Source organism: Lolium perenne, chromosome 2 (genome assembly GCF_019359855.2).
Source record: "Lolium perenne isolate Kyuss_39 chromosome 2, Kyuss_2.0, whole genome shotgun sequence".
Taxonomy (NCBI): domain Eukaryota; kingdom Viridiplantae; phylum Streptophyta; class Magnoliopsida; order Poales; family Poaceae; genus Lolium; species Lolium perenne.
The window spans coordinates 95,606,374-95,628,890 of record NC_067245.2 but is presented as its reverse complement, the minus strand read 5'-3'; the positions used below and the strand labels follow the sequence as shown (position 1 = coordinate 95,628,890).

At 43.6% G+C, this 22,517-nt stretch overlaps 1 protein-coding gene across 3 annotated transcripts; it reads left to right on the top strand.

Annotated features, from left to right (window-relative positions):
- The first annotated feature begins 17,608 nt into the window (after positions 1-17,608).
- On the top strand, positions 17,609-19,698 carry LOC127333311 (AAA-ATPase At3g50940). 3 transcript variants are annotated; one of them, XM_051359698.2, is made up of 2 exons: positions 17,609-18,760; positions 18,887-19,698. In XM_051359698.2, exons 1-2 carry the CDS (start codon positions 17,753-17,755, stop codon positions 19,262-19,264), a joined length of 1,386 nt encoding a protein of 461 aa, XP_051215658.1. In that variant the 5' UTR covers positions 17,609-17,752; the 3' UTR covers positions 19,265-19,698. The 3 variants fall into 3 exon arrangements, with proteins under 3 accessions (XP_051215658.1, XP_051215657.1, XP_051215656.1); XM_051359697.2 differs by having other exon boundaries at positions 18,884-19,698; XM_051359696.2 differs by having other exon boundaries at positions 17,614-18,760; positions 18,881-19,698.
- Positions 19,699-22,517: the final 2,819 nt, after the last annotated feature.

Genomic DNA, 22,517 nt, shown 5'->3' with positions numbered 1-22,517 from the left:
ATGTTGTCGATGAAGAAGGGGATGCCTTGGGCATCCCCAAGCTTAGACGCTTGAGTCTTCTTAAAATATGCAGGGGTGAACCACCGGGGCATCCCCAAGCTTAGAGCTTTCACTCTCCTTGATCATAATATATCATCCTCCTCTCTTGACCCTTGAAAACTTCCTCCACACCAAACTCGAAACAAACTCATTAGAGGGTTAGTGCATAATCAAAAACTCACATGTTCAGAGGTGACACAATCATTCTTAACACTTCTGGACATTGCCCAAAGCTACTGGAAGTTAACGGAACACAGAAATCCATCCCACATAGCAAAAGAGGCAATGCGAAATAAAAGGCAGAATCTGTCAAAACAGAACAGTCCGTAAAGACGAATTTTAAAATGGCACCAGACTTGCTCAGATGAAAATGCTCAAATTGAATAAAAGTTGCGTACATATCTGAGGATCACTCACGTAAATTGGCATAATTTTCTGAGTTACCTACAGAGAATTTTGCCCAGATTCGTGACAGCAAAGAAATCTGTTTCTGCGCAGTAATCCAAATCTAGTATGAACCTTACTATCAACGACTTTACTTGGCACAGCAAAACACAAAACTAAGATAAGGAGAGGTTGCTACAGTAGTAAACAACTTCCAAGACACAAATACAAAATAAAAGTACTGTAGCAAAATAAACACATGGGTTATCTCCCGAGAAGTTCTTTCTTTATAGCCATTAAGATGGGCTCAACAGTTTTAATGATGCACTCGCAAGAAATAGTAGTTGAAGCAAAAGAGAGCATCAAGAGGCAAATTCAAAACACATTTAAGCCTAACATGCTTCCTATGCATAGGAATCTTGTAAATAAACAAATTCAAGAAGCATAATGCAACAAGCATAGAAAAACTAGACAAGCTCAACTTCAAGATTTTAAGCATATAGAGAGGTGTTTTAGTAACATAAAAATTTCTACCACCATATTTTCCTCTCTCATAATAACTTTCAGTAGTGTCGTGAGAAAACTCAACAATATAACTATCAAATGAAACATTCTTATCATGAGTCTCATGCATAAAATTATTACTCTCCACATAAGCATAATCAATTTTATTAGTTGTAGTGGGTGCAAATTCAACAAAGTAGCTATCATTATTATTCTCATCATCAAATATATGAGGCATATTGTATTCATAATCAAATTCATCCTCCATAACAGGTGGTAACAAAAGACTACTATCATTATAATCATCATAAATAGGAGGCAAAGTATCATCAAAGTAAATTTTCTCCTCAATGCTTGGGGGACTAAAAAGATCATGAAAACCAGCTTCCCCAAGCTTAGAACTTTCTATATTATTATCAACAATGGTGTTCAAAGCGTTCATACTAATATTACTACCAGCATGCAAATAAGATTCCATAGGTTTTTTAATTTTCGCATCAAACAATTCATGTTTTAAATCAGGAAATAGAATAAGAAGCTCATTCTTGTCCATCATGCCAAACTAGTGTAAACAAGAAACAAAAAGATGCAATTGCAGGATCTAAAGGAAATAGCTTCGAGCACAAACACAATGGCGCCAGAAAAGTACTTTACCTGGAACCGAAGTATGAGTGCCTTTTACCTTTCCTCCCCGGCAACGGCGCCAGAAAATAGCTTGATGTCTACTTCCCCCTCCTTTTCCTGTAGACAGTGTTGGGCCTCCAAGAGCAGAGGTTTGTAGAACAGCAGCAAGTTTTCCCTTAAGTGGATCACCCAAGGTTTATCGAACTCAGGGAGGAAGAGGTCAAAGATATCCCTCTCATGCAACCCTGCAACCACAAAACAAGAAGTCTCTTGTGTCCCCAACACACCTAATAGGTGCACTAGTTCGGCGAAGAGATAGTGAAATACAGGTGGTATGAATAAGTAGTAGCAACGGTGCCAGAAAATAGCTTGCTGGCGTGTAGTTGATGGTGGTAGTATTGCAGCAGTAGTAACGCAGTAAAACAGTAAACAAGCAGCGATAGCAGTATTTAGGAACAAGGCCTAGGGATTAGACTTTCACTAGTGGACACTCTCAACATTGATCACATAACAGAATAGATAAATGCATACTCTACACTCTTGTTGGATGATGAACACATTGCGTAGGATTACACGAACCCTCAATGCCGGAGTTAACAAGCTCCACAATTCAATGTTCATATTTAAGTAACCTTAGAGTGTAAGATAGATCAATACGACTAAACCAAGTACTAACGTAGCATGCACACTGTCACCTTCATGCTAAGAAAGGAGGAATAGATCACATCAATACTATCATAGCAATAGTTAACTTCGCAATCTACAAGAGATCATGATCATAGCATAAACCAAGTACTAACACGGATGCACACACTGTCACCATTACACCGTGCAGGAGGAATAAAACTACTTTAATAACATTGCTAGAGTAGCACATAGATAAATTGTGATACAAATACATTGCAATCATAAAGAGATATAAATAAGCACTTCACTATGCCATTCATAACAGTGAATAAGTATTCTGTGAAATATAGCCTAAGAGACCCACACGGTGCACACACTGTCACCTTTACACACGTGGGACAAGGAGTCTCCGGAGATCACATAAGTAAAATTCACTTGACTAGCATAACGACATCTAGATTACAAGCATCATCATATGAATCTCAATCATGTAAGGCAGCTCATGAGATTATTGTATTGAAGCACATAGGAGAGAGATGAACCACATAGCTACCGGTACAGCCCCGAGCCTCGATGGAGAACTACTCCCTCCTCATGGGAGCAGCAGCGGTGATGAAGATGGCGGTGGAGATGGCAGCGGTGTCGATGGAGAAGCCTTCCGGGGGCACTTCCCCGTTCCGGCGGCGTGCCGAAACAGAGACTCCTGTCACCCAGATCTTGGCCTCGCGATGGCGGCGGCTCTAGAAGGTTTCTGTGGGTTTCGTCGAACGTATCAGGGTTTTCGCGACGGAGGCTTTAAATAGGCGAAGAGGTGGCGCCAGAGGGTCGAAGGGGTGCCCACATCATAGGGTGGCGCGGGCCCCCCTGGCCGCGCCGGCCTAGGGTTTGGTGGGCCTGTGCCCCCTCTCTGGCGGCTCTCGGGTGTTCTGGATGCTTCCGGGCAAAATAGGAACCTGGGCGTTGATTTCGTCCGATTCCGAGAATATTTCGTTACTAGGATTTCTGAAACCAAAAACAGTAGAAAATAGGAATTGGCACTTCGGCATCTTGTTAATAGGTTAGTTCCAGAAAATGCACGAATATGACATAAAGTGTGCATAAAACATGTAGATAACATCAATAATGTGGCATGGAACATAAGAAATTATCGATACGTCGGAGACGTATCAGTCACATGAAGGAATAAAAATATAGCATGTTGAAAAATGACTTTGTGCTTTTTGTTGATGAAGAGGGGATGCCCTAGGCATCCCCAAGCTTTGACGCTTGTATTTCTTGGATATTTCTTGGGGGGTCCAGGTGACATCCCCAAGCTTGAGCTCTTGTCCATGCTTCATCTTATTGCATCATTCTTCTCTCCCTACACTTGAAAACTTCCTTCACACAAAACTCAGCACAATTGATTAGCAACATTAGTGCAAATAAAAATATATCAAACCAGCAAGGCTTCAGTAATGGCACATATCAAACACCCATTTTAACATATGCTACTGTAGCTACTTCTTTCCAAAGCTCTTTTTCACAAAAGAACTCAAAAAGACGAAGCATAAGATGCAAATGCAAAACATGGCAGAAATCTGTCAAAACAGACCACCAGGCAGAGATCAAAATTAAAGAAATAATTATGTTGCTCAAATAGAAAAATGCTAAACTAACAAAAAATAGCTAACATACTGGGGCATAAGAACAAAAACTTGCATCTCAAAATAACGTTCTGGCAATTTATGCGATTTTTTCTCGCGACAGTCCAGAAACAGAAACAGGATAGCAATTTCCCTAAATACCACTTTCTTAACACTAGAGGCAATTGTTGGCACAAAAGGAAATAAAAATGATAAGGAGAGGTCATTGCAGTAGCAATAACTTCCAAGACTCAACAAAATAGTAAAATAACAGAAATAAATATGGGTTGTCTCCCACAAGCTCTTTCTTTATAGTCATTAAGATGGGCTCAGTAATTTGAGAAGATGCTCACATAACAAATATGAATTGAAGCAAAAGAGAGCATCAAGAAGCAAATATAAGACACATTTAAGTCTAACCCATTTCCTATGAAAAGGAATCTTGTAAGAAAACAAATTACTGAAGCATGAAGCTACTAGTATATGAAGACAAAATAAGTGGTACTTCAAAAATTTCAACATATAGAGGGGGAACTTAATATTATTGAGATGCATATAACCATGTTTCCCTTTCTCATAATAACTTTCAGTAGCATCCTTAATGAAATCCACAATATAACCATCATCTGAAACATTCTTATCATGATCCAGATGCATAAAATAATTATTACTCCTCACATAAGCATAGTCATTATTAAAAGTAGTGGGAGCAAATTTAACAAAATAGTTATCATTATTATTCTCATCACCATAATCATCAAATATAGGAGGCATATTGAAATCATAATTAATTTCCTCCTCAATAGTAGGTGTACCGAAAATATCATATTCATCATTGCAATCATCATATATAGGAGGCATAGTATCATCAAATAAAATTTTCTCCTCCATGCTTGGGGGATTAAAAATATCATGCTCATCAATACCAACATCTCCAAGCTTAGACTTTTCCATATCATTAGCAATAATGGTGTTCAAAGAATTCATACTAATATCATTGTTATCATCATGATAGAAAAGTTTCATAATTATGTTTATGTTTTCCATTAAGCCGAACTAGTGTAAATAAAAAACAAGAAACAAAAAGATATAATTGTAGAATCTAAGGAGATACCTTCGAGCACTCACCAGCAACTAAATAGCTTAGTAGCCAGAGGATGTGAGTACCTTTTACCTTACCTCCCCGGCAACGGCGCCAGAAAATAGCTTGTTGCCGTGGGAGTAAGCAATCTCTGTGGTGTAACTTTTCTTCAGTTCCCCGGCAACGGTGCCAGAAAATAGCTTGTTACACGAACCCTCAATGCCGGAGTTAACAAGCTCCACAATTCAATGTTCATATTTAAATAACCTTAGAGTGCATGATAGATCAATTCGACTAAACCAAGTACTAACATAGTATGCACACTGTCACCTTCACACTATGTAGGAGGAATAGATCACATCAATACCATCATAGCAATAGTTAACTTCATAATCTACAAGAGATCATAATCATAGCCTACGCCAAGTACTAACACGGATGCACACACTGTCACCATTACACCGTGCAGGAGGTAGTAGAATACTTTAATAACATTACTAGAGTAGCACATAGATAAATTGTGATACAAAACACATTGCAATCATAAAGAGATATAAATAAGCACTTCACTATGCCATTCATAACAGTGAATAAGTATTCTGTGAAATATAGCCTAAGAGACCCACACGGTGCACACACTGTCACCTTTACACACGTGGGACAAGGAGTCTCCGGAGATCACATAAGTAAAATTCACTTGACTAGCATAACGACATCTAGATTACAAGCATCATCATATGAATCTCAATCATGTAAGGCAGCTCATGAGATTATTGTATTGAAGTACATAGGAGAGAGATGAACCACATAGCTACCGGTACAGCCCCGAGCCTCGATGGAGAACTACTCCCTCCTCATGGGAGACAGCAGCGGTGATGAAGATGGCGGTGGTGTCGATGGAGGAGCCTTCCGGGGGCACTTCCCCGTCCCGGCGGCGTGCCGGAACAGAGACTCCTGTCCCCCAGATCTTGGCTTCGTGATGGCGGCGGCTCTGGAAGGTTTTCTCTGGTTTCGTCGAACGTATCAGGGTTTTCGCGATGGAGGCTTTAAATAGGCGGAAGGGCAAGGTCGGTGGACTTCTGGGGGGCCCACACTATAGGGGGGCGCGGCCCCCCCTTGGCCGCGCCGGCCTAGGGTTTGGTGGCCCTGTGCCCCCTCTCTGGCGGTTCTCGTGTGTTCTAGATGCTTCCGGGCAAAATAGGAACCTGGGCGTTGATTTCGTCCAATTCCGAGAATATTTCGTTACTAGGATTTCTGAAACCAAAAACAGCAGAAAACAGCAACTGGCACTTCGGCATCTTGTTAATAGGTTAGTTCCAGAAAATGCACGAATATGACATAAAGTGTGCATAAAACATGTAGATATCATCAATAATGTGGCATGGAACATAAGAAATTATCGATACGTCGGAGACGTATCACTCCCGCTTTAGATGCTAGTTGCATTATTGAGAGTTTATTTGGAACACCACCTGTTAATGAAACTAAAATTGAAACCTCTCTTGAGGATGTTATGAAAAAATTGGAAACCATAGAGCAAAACCTTCCAATTATTGATACTATTTTGAAAGCATTACTTAATAGCACTGATAAACTTGATAAATCTCTAGGTGGAATTAATGAGAGAATCGCCATCTTAGAATCTTGTGCTATTCATGATAATCAAACCCAAAGGATTAGTGAACTAGAAGAGGCTATGGGAACATTGGGTTCAACCTTTTCATCTATAAAGTTTAGAGAGAAAGCTTATGTGGGAAAGGAGCAAAGGTTCATGTATATCTCTAAAGGGGCTAAACCAAAAAGCTATTATAGGCCCAAAATCGATAAAGCTCTTAAAACCACTATAGATAAGGGAGCATCTAAGGTACCCAATGGGATAAATTGTGAAAATAATGTTGATGCTTTGTCTCTCGATAATACTTGATACACACTTTCTGCGCCTAGCTGAAAGGCGTTAAAGAAAAGCGCTTATGGGAGACAACCCATGGTTTTTACTACAGTACTTTGTTTTTATTTTGTGTCTTGGAAGTTGTTTACTACTGTAGCAACCTCTCCTTATCTTAGTTTAGTGTTTTGTTGTGCCAAGTAAAGTCGTTGATAGTAAAGTTCATACTAGATTTGGATTACTGCGCAGAAACAGATTTCTTTGTTGTCACGAATCTGGGCAAAATTCTCTGTAGGTAACTCAGAAAATTATGCCAATTTACGTGAGTGATCCTCAGATATGTACGCAACTTTCATTCAATTTGAGAATTTTCATTTGAGCAAGTCTGGTGCCTCGATAAAATTCGTCAATACGAACTGTTCTGTTTTGACAGATTCTGCCTTTTATTTCGCATTGCCTCTTTTGCTATGTTGGATGAATTTCTTTGATCCATTAATGTCCAGTAGCTTTATGCCATGTCCAGAAGTGTTAAGAATGATTATGTCACCTCTGAACATGTTAATTTTTATTGTGCACTAACCCTCTAATGAGTTGTTCTAAGTTTGGTGTGGAGGAAGTTTTCAAGGATCAAGAGAGGAGTATGATGCAATATGATCAAGGAGAGTGAAAGCTCTAAGCTTGGGGATGCCCCGGTGGTTCACCCCTGCATATTCTAAGAAGACTCAAGCGTCTAAGCTTGGGGATGCCCAAGGCATCCCCTTCTTCATCGACAACATTATCAGGTTCCTCCCCTGAAACTATATTTTTATTCCATCACATCTTATGTGCTTTGCTTGGAGCGTCGGTTTGTTTTTGTTTTTGTTTTGTTTGAATAAAATGGATCCTAGCATTCACTTTGTGGGAGAGAGACACGCTCCGCTGTAGCATATGGACAAGTATGTCCTTAGGCTTTACTCATAGTATTCATGGCGAAGTTTCTTCTTCGTTAAATTGTTATATGGTTGGAATTGGAAAATGATACATGTAGTAATTGCTATAAATGTCTTGGGTAATGTGATACTTGGCAATTGTTGTGCTCATGTTTAAGCTCTTGCATCATATGCTTTGCACCCATTAATGAAGAAATACATAGAGCATGCTAAAATTTGGTTTGCATATTTGGTCTCTCTAAAGTATAGATAATTTCTAGTATTGAGTTTGAACAACAAGGAAGACGGTGTAGATTCTTATAATGTTTACAATATGTCTTTTATGTGAGTTTTGCTGCACCGGTTCATCCTTGTGTTTGTTTCAAATAACCTTGCTAGCCTAAACCTTGTATCGAGAGGGATTACTTCTCATGCATCCAAAATCCTTGAGCCAACCACTATGCCATTTGTGTCCACCATACCTACCTACTACATGGTATTTCTCCGCCATTCCAAAGTAAATTGCTTGAGTGCTACCTTTAAAATTCCATCATTCACCTTTGCAATATATAGCTCATGGGACAAATAGCTTAAAAACTATTGTGGTATTGAATATGTACTTATGCACTTTATCTCTTATTAAGTTGCTTGTTGTGCGATAACCATGTTCCTGGGGACGCCATCAACTATTCTTTGTTGAATATCATGTGAGTTGCTATGCATGTCCGTCTTGTCTGAAGTAAGAGAGATCTACCACCTTATGGTTAAGCATGCATATTGTTAGAGAAGAACATTGAGCCGCTAACTAAAGCCATGATCCATGGTGGAAGTTTCAGTTTTGGACATATATCCTCAATCTCATATGAGAAAATTATTAATTGTTGTTACATGCTTATGCATAAAAGAGGAGTCCATTATCTGTTGTCTATGTTGTCCCGGTATGGATGTCTAAGTTGAGAATAATCAATAGCGAGAAATCCAATGCGAGCTTTCTCCTTAGACCTTTATACAGGCGGCATAGAGGTACCCCTTTGTGACACTTGGTTAAAACATGTGCATTGCGATGATCCGGTAGTCCAAGCTAATTAGGACAAGGTGCGGGCACTATTAGTATACTATGCATGAGGCTTGCAATTTGTAAGTATAATTTACATGATACATATGCTTTATTACTACCGTTGACAAAATTGTTTCATGTTTTCAAAATCAAAGCTCTAGCACAAATATAGCAATCGATGCTTTTCCTCTACGAAGGACCATTATTTTACTTTTATTGTTGAGTCAGTTCACCTATTTCTCTCCACCTCAAGAAGCAAACACTTGTGTGAACTGTGCATTGATTCCTACATACTTGCATATTGCACTTATTATATTACTCTATGTTGACAATATCCATGAGATATACATGTTACAAGTTGAAAGCAACCGCTGAAACTTAATCTTCCTTTGTGTTGCTTCAATACCTTTACTTTGATTTATTGCTTTATGAGTTAACTCTTATGCAAGACTTATTGATGCTTGTCTTGAAGTACTATTCATGAAAAGTCTTTGCTATATGATTCACTTGTTTACTCATGTCATATACATTGTTTTGATCACTGCATTCACTACATATGCTTTACAAATAGTATGATCAAGGTTATGATGGCATGTCACTCCAGAAATTATCTTTGTTATCGTTTTACCTGCTCGGGACGAGCAGAACTAAGCTTGGGGATGCTGATACGTCTCCGACGTATCGATAATTTCTTATGTTCCATGCCACATTATTGATGATATCTACATGTTTTATGCACACTTTATGTCATATTCGTGCATTTTCTGGAACTAACCTATTAACAAGATGCCGAAGTGCCGATTCTTGTTTTCTGCTGTTTTTGGTTTCAGAAATCCTAGTAACGAAATATTCTCGGAATTGGACGAAATCAACGCCCAGGGTCCTATTTTGCCACGAAGCTTCCAGAAGACCGAAGAGGAGATGAAGTGGGGCCACGAGGTGGTGACACCATAGGGCGGCGCGGCCCAAGTCCTGGCCGCGCCGACCTAGGGTGTGGGCCCCTCGTGCCGCCTCTTGACCTGCCCTTCCGCCTACTTAAAGCCACCGTCGCGAAACCCCCAGTACCGAGAGCCACGATACGGAAAACCTTACTGAGACGCCGCCGCCGCCAATCCCATCTCGGGGGATTCAGGAGATCGCCTCCGGCACCCTGCCGGAGAGGGGATTCATCTCCCGGAGGACTCTACGCCGCCATGGTCGCCTCCGGAGTGATGAGTGAGTAGTCTACCCCTGGACTATGGGTCCATAGCAGTAGCTAGATGGTTGTCTACTCCCCATTGTGCTTCATTGTTGGATCTTGTGAGCTGCCTAACATGATCAAGATCATCTATCTGTAATTCTATATGTTGTGTTTGTTGGGATCCGATGAATAGAGAATACTTGTTATGTTGATTATCAATTTATATCTATGTGTTGTTTATGATCTTGCATGCTCTCCGTTACTAGTAGATGCTCTGGCCAAGTAGATGCTTGTAACTCCAAGAGTGAGTATTTATGCTCGATAGTGGGTTCATGTCTCCGTGAATCTGGGGAAGTGACAGAAATCTCTAAGATTATGGATGTGCTGTTGCCACTAGGGATAAAACATTGGTGCTATGTTCGAGGATGTAGTTACTGATTACATTACGCGCAATACTTAATGCAATTGTCTGTTGTTAGCAACTTAATACTGGAGGGGGTTCGGATGATAACCTGAAGGTGGACTTTTTAGGCATAGATGCATGCTGGATAGCGGTCTATGTACTTTGTCGTAATGCCCAATTAAATCTCACAATACTCATCATAATATGTATGTGCATGGTCATGCCCTCTTTATTTGTCAATTGCCCAACTGTAATTTGTTCACCCAACATGCTGTTTATCTTATGGGAGAGACACCTCTAGTGAACTGTGGACCCCGGTCCAATTCTCTATACTGAAATACAATCTCTTGCAACACTGTTCTCGTTTTTCCGCAAACAATCATCATCCACACTATACATCTAATCCTTTGTTACAGCAAGCCGGTGAGATTGACAACCTCGCTGTTTCGTTGGGGCAAAGTACTTTGGTTGTGTTGTGCAGGTTCCACGTTGGCGCGAATCTCACGGTGTTGCGCCGCACTACATCCCGCCGCCATCAACCTTCAACGTGCTTCTTGGCTCCTACTGGTTCGATAAACCTTGGTTTCATACTGAGGGAAAACTTGCCGCTGTACGCATCACACCTTCCTCTTGGGGTTCCCAACGGACGCGTGCTATACGCGTATCAAAGGGCGGAGCAAACGAGGCGACGAGGCACCAGTACATGGGCCAGGCGCGGCCAAGGGTGGGGCCGCGCTTGCCCTATGTACTGCCACGTGGCAGCTCTCCTGCGCGTGTCCTTCTGGCTCCGTCTTCGTCCCGGAAAAATAAGACTCTGGGCTTTTGTTTCGTCCAATTCTGAGAAACTTTCATGTACAACTTTTCTGAAACACAAAAATAGCAGAAAACAGGAACTGATACTGCGGCACTGCGTTAATAGGTTAGTCCCAGAAAATGCTAAAAAGTGTGGAAAAGTGCACATAAAACATATAAGAATTGTAACAAAACAAGCATGGAGCATCAAAAATTATAGATACGTTTGAGACGTATCATGAACCTAGCAAACTAATATCACATGATGAGGATTGTTCTCCCGATCTTTTACGATGCAACTTGATGATCCATAGGACCGATAGATCTTGAACTCCCTTGACAGATTAAAGGATACCCAAGCACACATGATTACTCTTGACAACTCAAGAACTCATACATCTTTATTGATAGATAACTAGACGAACGTCCGATACGCCGTCATAGAGCCAACCCCGCAGGGCTGGTGTTGAGCTTCAGGATTACAAGATTTAATTCAACCAAAGCTGAACCTAACCCTAGACGCACCACCACATTATATGGGGGAGATGGTGGCCGGCCAGCCCCTATTGGGCTAGGGCGCCCCACTATGGGCCTAACCCTAGTTTGACTCAGACAGGCCCAAGTCAAACAAACACTTTAAAAACCCTAGATGGCCCACCACATGACATGGCTATAATATTCCCTAATAATAATACTACGATACAATAATGGTACAACCTTAGACTTAATCCTCGTATTAATGGTTGTCCTAGTGTACCAAGCTACCTGGATATCCATATCACAGTGGCAAGCATCTTGTCAAGGAGTTGATGCCTAATGTCCATAATATAACCGTCACCTTCGATGATAATTCAAAATCCGAGGTATTTGTCAACACCCGGATTTTTAATTCCAGATGCCTATTATGCCATACATCGTAATTCCAGGAAGATTGTCTTTGCGAGACATATCAGTTGATATCACAGAACATTATTCATTACAAACCATAATCGTCTTACAACAAGGGATCTCCTGATCCAATATTAAAACTAAAGATCAAATACACAACACCTAGCGGAAGAAACGTAGTAGCGGTAGTAGTGGTCCATCTGTTCCACAGGCAACACTTGACGTTGGGAGGTGGTCCTAGTTATCATAGACATCCTGCTGTCCATCTTCCTGGTACTGGTGCTCTTCTTCATAGTCTGTCCATTTGAATAGCCGGGGACAAAGCCATGAGTACTTTTTAAAGTACTCGCAAACTACCACTAATAGAATTACTAGTAGCTCTAATAAAGATTCTAAGCTTCTAGATTTATTTGCACAAAGCTAGTTTTATTTCATAAACACTTAATAGTCAAAGATTCTTTATTTGTCTAAAACTACTCAAGTGGGAACATTAGAGTCATTCCCACAACTCTGTTGTGATTAAGTCAAATTCACCTTTCAAGTCACCAGTCATTTTTAGAAGAAAACATCTGACAACGGAAACAGTATGGCCATCCAACCGTCCATGACCGCGGACGCGGCTATTCGAATAGTTTAACACTCTGCAGAGGTTGTACACTTGTGCCACAACTTTTGATTACATCCGTCAGGGATAGCCCTGAATAATCATACTCAGTATACGGATCATCAACCATTAACCTTTTACTTACATACCCTAGTATAGGCACCTCCCCTATGAGCTTGGCCTCCCAGCGATAGCGATCTGCCATCCTGGGAATTGCACAGGGCTTGGGTAGGACATTCACCTCTATTTCACGTCATTTCACTTTTCACAGAGGCAGCCTCGGCATAGCCCCTATGACGCTTGTTCAGAGGGAACCCACACTAAAGTACATAAATTTCCAGTTAAGCCCTACCCATTATCAGGTATTGTGGGGGTTCTCTAAAGTTGGAATGGTATCGCATCCGAACCCAACCATCAGTTTTTGTCAAATTCACCTTGTCATTCAAAAGTCATATTCACCTTCAAAACTTTCAGTAGAATGACTCATCATTCTAAGGTTTTCAAAGTCATTTGATTCACAAGTTCCCATCTAGAGTAGTCAATTTTAGTTTTAGCACTAGCAACTAGTCATGAGGGGTGCTAGCTAAATTTTAGCTCTCTAGGCTAAGTTTGATGCTCTTGTAGTACTCTACATTTACACCAAAGTTAACTATAAAAATAAGCCTTGATAAACAAAATAAAAGGCAAGATAAAAACTTGGGCTTGGACAAATCCTTAAACACAAGAGTATGGCAAGGGTATCTTGCACTAGTATAGCTTGCATTAGTAGAGCTTGCCTTGGTTGGTACAATGATCAAAGTGTTCCTCCTCTTCTTCGTAGAAGACCTCCTCCTCCTCGTAGCCTTCGGTACTAGCGTCTATAAACGGATACGAGGTATACAATCACCAAACAATACTCAAGGAGACTATTTACCCATAATGGCTCACACAAGATGATCTATTATCATCCCAAGAATTAATACTAGGGTTTCCATTTGTTTCTTTTGAAAAGTAATTTCCTCTCATTGAAAAATTACTAAGATTTAATATCCTCAAATAAAATATGAGACCATGTAACTAAAGTCATCACCTCACATTAAATTACTTGGGATAGTGATTTAATGAGATGCTACATCTCATAATGTTTGACTAACATTTTTGAAATAATTTAAATGGGCTAGAAATGACTACATATCCATTATTTGAATGTAGCCCATGATCATTGTAACTAAAAATCTATATTTTTACATATTCATATAGAGTATCTGAAATGTGAATTTTGAGAGGTGGAATCACCTCAAAATACATTATGGTTGATTTTTAATAAATGTTTGAAAATTGGCAAAGTGTCTGCATTATCATTTTTACTGTAGGTGATCTACAAAGTTTCTGAGGTTGCAACCAATTTATTTGGTTAGATAGCATCCTAAGCTATCCATAGAAATTTGAATCACTAGATTTGGTTTAGTAGATAATTTTCTATTGAATTTTGAACAAAGCACCAGTATTTGAATTTAGGTTAAAAGAACTAAATCGAATTTGAATTCGTGGGCTTAGGCGGGAAAACGAAACAGGCCAGAGAAAAGGAATAACGGGCCGGCCCAGCAGCGCGTGTCGCACACGCGGGCAGCCTGACAGTGGGTCCCACCCGCAGTGAGATTTTTTAAACGCCGAAGCGGTATGCAGCATGCACCGTTAGATTAAAACGTGATCGAACGGCCGAGGCTCGTCGTCGTCAACGGCGAGCTCAAACCCTATCCGCAGCGGACCTAGGGGGTCGGAGGGCTCACCGGTGGTCGGAGATGGTCGGGGTTGGCAGCGATCGATGTTGCGGACGACGAGGAAGCAGCTGGTGGTCGCGGCAGCTCCGGGGGTGCTCGGCAGCTCCAGCTCCACCTTCTCCTGCTCCGGTGAGTCTCCGGCCAGCAATTGAGGCTCTCTGGGCTAAATTGGGACGGGGTAGTGCTTGAGGAGGATCAGTGAGAGGAGGGGAGTGAAATGGTGTGGAGAATGAGCATGGGGGAGGCCTCCTTTTATAGGCTCATCGAGGGGCAGGGGGAGGTCACGGTGGCGGACGGTGAGGTGGCGCTATGGGCGACGAGCGTCTAGGGCGAGGACGGGGTACTGTTCAGGGCGTCACGGTGATCATCACGCGCGTCTCCGCACAGAAAATGGTGGTCACAAGCAGTGGAAATCGTGACGCGTCCATCGGTACCGTGGCGGACGTCGGCGACGAGGACGACGGCGACAGGGCACGGGGGAGAGAGGGAGGATGTCTGGCGGGTTCCTGGTGTCAAGGCGAGTCTCCTGGTGGGCGCTGATGGCGAGGCGAGGACGAAGGCGACTGGGCACCGTGGCGTCCGTGCGCGCTCTAGCGTCGCAACCATGCCGGTCGTGACATGCCTGGGTGACGCGGGCACGTCCTTGCCTGGGCAATGCCGAGCTCTCCTTGGCCAAGGGCGTGTACCATCGGGGTCAGTGGAGTGAGGGCAACCTCCAGGACATGGTGAGGTCAGCCAGGGACAAGAGGAGAGAGGGATGGCATGGTGAGTGGCATGGTGGTCACGGCATGGCCATGCCATGGTGATGATCATCAGTGATCATTGGTGCCAAGGCTTGGCATTGTTCAGAGGGTGCAAGGGGGCACTGAGGTTGACAATTGGAGTGATGGTTGAGGCTAATACACACTGGATTTTAGAGTGTATGCACATAGATGATTTCTGCACATAAGGTGTTCGACACAATGGCCGTAAGAGACTTTGTTTTGAATTTTGCCAAAATATTTTATGGGTCTGATTCTAATAATATTTGGCATCTCTTGGTGGCATTGGTTTGCAAACTGAAGTTGATTTGATGAAAATCAAATTTGAGGTGATCTTAATTCTGTTTCAATGTTGCCACTTTGGATGCTTATTATAAGCAATTGAAAGTGATTCAGCAGGTTTGGCCAACACCAGTTTAATCACTTTTATGTGTACTTGTGATCTGTGCAAAAAGATGAGAAGATTTGGTTTAGAAAATAATAACCACATGGGTTCAAAGTAGGCATCAGACTAAAATAGTCAAAAGTGACCATTATCATATGTGCATTGATTTTTCCTTTTTCTTTTTATTTGTTTTGCTTTTTCTTTTACACAAATGTTATTGTTTTGGGTTCATTGAGTATTAGGTTGGGTTTATTAATGGTTTCAAACCATTTAAGTAAAGTACACATGGCATAGTTTAATATTTGCAAAAATGGCCATATGCTCATATATGGTTCTATTTTTATTTTATTTTCTTTTGCTTGTTTCTCTTTGATCCAATGGCATGGTTATGGGTTAATAAACATTATCAAACACTTCAAATTAATGTCATGGCAAGATCACAACATGCATGCATGAACACTATGCACATAATTTAAAATCAAACCAAGTTTTTGTTGGCTCCAAATTTTGAAATAAGTGAATTGTATTTCTTCTTTGTTTTAAATTTTGGGATGTTACAGTATTATGCTTTGGCAAGGTTGTGGTCGCACACAAGATTACTCTTGCAGACGTCGTGCTTGTCAATAACCCTTAGTTACAATTTATTGTCTGTGAATGCGCTAGGCAAGATGGGTTTTGTTGTATCTATTGATAAATGAATTGTGGTTCTCTTGTGGATGAAGACTCTAAAATTCGTTTTTGTTGGGTATGTTGAAAACAACTTGTATGTGGTGGATTTTTTTAGGGAAAACCACTACAAGTGCGATGTGCTTATTCGGAAAGGTGGACGTGGGTTGGTTGTGGCATGGCCATTTTGCCATGTCAACATGATAACTTTGCAAAGTATTCACATGGGTAACCATGTTGTGAGACTAAAGAACTCTATTTCTTTTGCCGAAGATGGTGTTTGCTGAGCTTATGTTCAAGGCAAAATGCACGGCTGCATCCAAGAAAGACTATTATCTCCTCCAAGAGGAACTTGGAGCTCCTTCATATGGAGATCTTTGGTTCTACTACTCATGCAAGTTTTGGTGCGAAAAAATGTTGTTTGGTGATTGTTGACGATTATTTAAAGATATACTTGGGTTTATTTCTTCAAGTTGGAAAATGAGATTCAACAAACCTTCATCGACTTCGCCACCGAAGTGCAACGTCAAGACAATGTTCCAATATTGATAATAAGATGTGATAACGGCTCCGAGTTTAAAAACTACACATTTAATGGGTTTTTTTAGTGATGAGGGGATAAGACATCGATATTCCGTTGCGTACAACCCTCAACAAAATGGTGTTGTGGAGAGCAAGAACTGGACTCTGATGGATATGACAAGGTCTATGTTGGCGGAGTTTAAATCTCCATTCAACTTTTGGTCCAAGGCTATCTCTACCGCATGTCATTCATCAAATCGACTCTATCTCCGCAAAAGTTTGAACAAAACTCCATATGAAATTCTCTTCGGACGTAAGCCTAATATCCTCTATTTCAAGGTGTTCCGCTAGAAGTGTTTCTATAAAATCAAAAGCGTTCGTTTATCTAAATTTGAACCTAAATCTTTGAAGGGTATATTTGTTGGTTGCGGTGACGAATCCCGCACTTACATGATCTATGACAAAGCCTCCGGGTTAGTTATTGATTCTTGTAGTATGATGTTCGATGAAAATGATGGACGCAAACTATCTATCCTGTTCAGACAACTAATTTCGTGTCTGCAGCCCAACCCAAATAAATATGGTCACTTTTAGTTACCAAAATGCGTTAAACTGCTGAAGATACACCTATCATTGTGCTATCCATTATATACCAAGGAGAGAAACGGTGAGAGAGATGGCGTGCCCACCATGGCTCCGAAGAGCGACAAGACGCAGTGATAGCAAAAGCTACTACTCGTTTTGCTACTTTCACAAGTTCTTCTGACGGTACAGGGCTGCACGGCACCGTAGCTCTACGCAGTGTACGGTACAGGGCTGCACGGCTAGGACACTGCGACAGGCTATAAGAGCTTTTCAGTTTTCACCTCCTTCTTTGCAGGCGAAAGCCTCAGCGCGCGAAATTCTTGTCATGGACGGTAAATTCAGACAGTAATTTCACGGTCAATAACGGTGGCCGCGCACACTGACACACCCACATATACACATCGGCGAACCACGAACGAACAACACGAGTAGACACGCCGGCCGCCTGCTGCGCTACACCACCCTGCTCGGCGCCATGGATCCCCCGTCTGCGCTCGCGTCGCCGTCCTTGGTCAAGCTGGTGGACACGTACAAGAAGGCGGCGGCCACGGCGGCCTCGGTGACGGCGTACGCCGTGCTGGCGCGCGGCATGGCGCGGGAGCTCCTGCCCGACGACCTGTGCGCCTTGGTCAGCTGGGGCGCCTCGCTCCTCCGCGCGCGGATGGAGCCGCCACCCGTCGAGCGCTGCACCGTCGTCGTCAGCCGCATCGATGTGGACTCCTCCAACTGCGATGACTACAACGCCTTCTACACCGACGTGCACGACTACCTGGCCACCCGGATCGACCCACGGTCCATGCGCCGGCTCCGCCTCAGCGGCGGCGGCGCCAGCAAGGTCATGTCCATGGACCGCGGCGACTCCATGACCGACCTCTTCGAGGGCGTCCAGTTCAGGTGGGCGTCCGTCCCGGGGGATGGCGACCACGGGGTGGACTCCCTGGAGCTCAGCTTCGACGCGGAGCACATGGACATGGCGCTGGGCAGGTACGTGCCCTCCATCACCGCCGCGGCGGAGCAGGCGCGGCGGCTCAACTGCGCGCTCAGGATCTACATGAACGAGTCCACGTCGTGGCGCGGGATCAGCCACCACCACCCGGCCACCTTCGACACGCTCGCCATGGACCCGCCCACCAAGCAGGCCGTCATCGCCGACATCGACAGGTTCCTCAAGCGCAAGGAGTACTACCGCCGGATCGGCAAGGCGTGGAAGCGCGGCTACCTGCTCTACGGCCCGCCAGGCACCGGCAAGTCCAGCCTGGTCGCCGCCGTCGCCAACTACCTCCGCTTCAATCTCTACGACCTCGACCTCGCCGAGCTGCGCTGCAACTCCATGCTCCAGAGGCTGCTCATCGGCATGCCCAACAAGTCCATCCTCGTCATCGAGGACATCGACTGCTGCTTCACTGCCACGTCCAGGGAAGATGGCAAGGACCGCAAGACGCCGGAGCTGCCCGAGGATGGCTCCGACGACTGCTCAAGCACGGTACGCTCCACATGACCAAGAAAGCATACATCTTGATTCTTGAACACAGCATCATCTTCCGAGTTTTCTTTTCTGTCTGTCTCTGAATGAATTCAAACATGTGATGCTCATGCTCTGCAGCAGCAGAACATTACACTGTCGGGGCTGCTCAACTTCATCGACGGGCTGTGGTCGACCAGCGGCGAGGAGCGCATCATCATCTTCACCACCAACTACAAGGATCGCCTCGACCCGGCGCTGCTGCGGCCAGGGCGCATGGACATGCACGTCTACATGGGCTACTGCGGCTGGGAAGCATTCAAGACGCTCGCCCGGAACTACTTCCTCGTCGACGACCACCCGCTGTTCCAGGAGATACAGGGGCTGCTTGCCCAGGTGGAGGTGACGCCGGCCGAGGTGTCGGAGATGCTGCTCCGGAACGAGGACGTCGACGTCGCAATGCAGGGGCTCGTGGAGTTCCTCCTAGCGAAGATGCAGGGGAAGGAAGATGCAGGGAAGGCATGAAGGGCAGTACTGCAATCTCGTAGACCAAGATCGAGCTAGCAAACTGAAGAAGATCCATGCTTTTTTTGTTATGCAAGTGCAATATATGTTGGCTGTGTTATGTTGGCAGCTAATTTAGACTAGTAAGTAGTGAACGATATGGGCTCGTTAATTTCTCCTCTCTATGGTATACCAGCATTCTCCAAATGTTTGGACATTCAGGGGCTTCTGGAGTTCCTCATAGGGAAGAAGCAGGGGGAGGAAGATGCAGGGGAGGCAATGAAGGGGACCAACATCGAGCTAGTAAACTGAAGAAGATCCATGTTTTTGGTTTTCCTGTCTTAACCGTTAGCCGCTGTTCTGCTGTTCTCTAATTAATTACTACACCATATGATTTGGAGCTCATTTGGACTATGCCTTGTTAATGGAACGATGCCATAGAATTCCTTGCAAAATGGTTGAATTTCTGTTTCTGAAACTTGCATCTTCGAGTTGAATTCCCTTGTTGGTAATGACTCGATGGATGGTCTGTCAGTTCTCAACCTGCAACCACACACGATCACCCGCGTGAACGAGTGAGGGAGCAGAGGAAAACAATGAACACACGATCACACACGCGAGCGAGAGATAGCAGGGGAAGACATGAACACACAGGGTTTTGGCGCAGCAGAGAAAGACATGAACACGCAGGGTTTTGGCGCAGCAGTCAACTTGCCGCTTTCATTGTTTCTTCTCCTTTTATTTAGGGCATCTCCAACGGAAAGACCCAAACAGAAGACTCAAATTAACCGACTGCGTCCATTTGGGTCGCCTCACGAACACGGAAATGGTCACTTTTGACCGCGCGTAGGAAGTGGAATTAATACAATGAATTCAGAAGCATCAAACCTCTCTTTTTTCGAAAAAATCGAAACACATCAAAATGGTACCAGCCGTACTTAATAATAGAAGAATTTGGCAAAAATATGTAAAATTGCGCTCCTAAAAAAATGATTCCAGAATAAATGGGGGGAATAGTTAGGAGATTGTATCTGTCGCTGACGTTGGTCAAAGAGGCCACGTGGATTGGCCTGGGTCTTCTTCGGCTAATGAGACCTCGATCCCGAAGCCTTCGGAGTATCTTTTTGATAGGCGCCTCTATCTGTATGGGGAATTCGCTGCTGAAAGATCCCGCCCAGTGTCCCCTTCCTTCCCCCGCCGCCTTCCGACCAAAGGGAGTATACAATTTCTTCTTCAGGACACTCATGCCCGATCGTGAGACTGCCTGTTGAACGCCTGATGGCACCTTGCTCTGACCTGAGCTATGCAACAACGAGATCCCCCATAGATTACCACTTTTTTGTGTGGTCCGTTCTAGTGATAGCATTCCTACTTTTATTATCACTTCCGGTACTGGCAGGGGCAGTTACAATGTTATTAACCGATCGAAACTTCAATACAACCTTTTTTGATCCTGCAGGAGGGGGAGACCCAATATTATACCAACATCTCTTTCGGTTCTTCGATCATCCAGAGGTGTATATTCTCATTCTGCCAGGATTCGGTAGGTAAATCCCCATAATAAATGGACAACTTTCGTGTAGTTTGTGATTTGATGTTAGTGTTTAGATTTTCTCTCCGAGGAAGACTTCTTTTAATGGATCTCCTCTTGTTCCTCAATCTTCGGAGAATGCTGCGTTGGATTAGAGAAAGTTCTCTGTTTCGAACATTTCTTGGGAGTAGAACACACGTTTTAAATCTGAAAGCTGGCATGGCATATTTCGTTGAATCAGTCTTTTTCGCCACATCGCCTATAAAGGGAATCGAACCCAACTCTTCCACCTTTCACATACATACCTCTGCCTTAGCTTCCACGCTGGGTTCGACTAATGACTGAACCAACTCTACATGACCAACATCGGTAGACTAACTTAGATCTGACCTGCCTATCCCAAATCCCTGTTGCCAACTTCTTACTGCACATAAGCAATGGAACAGTATCGTAAAATGAAGTGAAGCAAACAAACCACTCCGTTGGAATTGATGGACTTTACACACAGCCGACGAACTGAGATGTGCCTCCAGCGGCCTTTTTTCTACTTTTTTCCCTTTTCCATTTAAACATAGATACAAACATTACCCAAAATATTACATAGTTTGGAACATGGTTGAAACATTGAAAAATAAGGAAACCTAACTAGTATTGGCCTCACATGTTTCTTGTGTCCACTGCCTAGAAAAAACACTCTCAGGCACTCTCAGCCACCCAAGTGGAAAACTAGATGGCCCGGTTGTTCTTATGCAGGAAGAATATCTAGAAATCTCCACTAGTGGCTTCAATTAGCCTGTGGCCATCTTCGCTGCAAAGAAACAACACTCATACAGACCGGTGTCCTCGCGACCATCTCGCCGTCGCCTTCGTGGAGGAAGGTGAGCAGGCAGCCGGCCTCGAGGTTGTGGGCGCGAGCGAACTTGTCCCGCCTGGTGTACAAGTACATCTTGCCCTGCCCATCGAACAAGACCTCGACACGCCACCGACAGAAGCCGCATATGGCCTCCCGCAGCTGCGGCACCGTCGACGAACTAGGCGAACTTGCTCGGCAGCCGCTTGATGTCGAGGGGGTTGTCATCGATGAGGAGGATGAACTCGAAGCACCTCGCCACCTCCGAAGAAGACGACAGCGAAGGCGACGGCGAGCGGCGGGCTGATGGTGCTCCTGCACGGCAGCCCCGGCCGCCGCGACCGCGCCCGTGGCCTCGACCGCCTAGCCGGCCACCTAGACCAGCGGGCTTGTGTGGAGGCAACACTATGGTGGAGGTTGTGCGGCGGCTAGGGTTTGTGTGGGATAGGCTCCGGAGAAGAAGGCGAGCCTTTATGGTGTTGGGAAATCCTTCGTGGGATCCCACACCTCTATAATGTGATGTACCTTCCTCCCAAGGAAGAAAACACGGGAATATATCTTCGTCTCCGCGTGCTTCAGTTATTATTAACTGGTGTCTTTACTTGTTATTACTCTTGTGATCCTTGAAGTACCTTGTATCATCATATAGGTTGTCTCACCTAGTTTGTATTAGGCCCACTTTCTATTCTGCAAAGCCTAAAAGTGCAAAAGAAACAAATTTTTTTTGTAGAACCTATTCACCTCCTATAGGTTACCATGTGTAATAATAATAGCCTTTTTTAAAAAAAAAAAATCACTACTAACCCCACCCCCAACCCCCACACACACAACATGAAAGACATGGTTCACGCTTGCCATGTAAGCAAATATAACGTTTTACACAACCATCATTG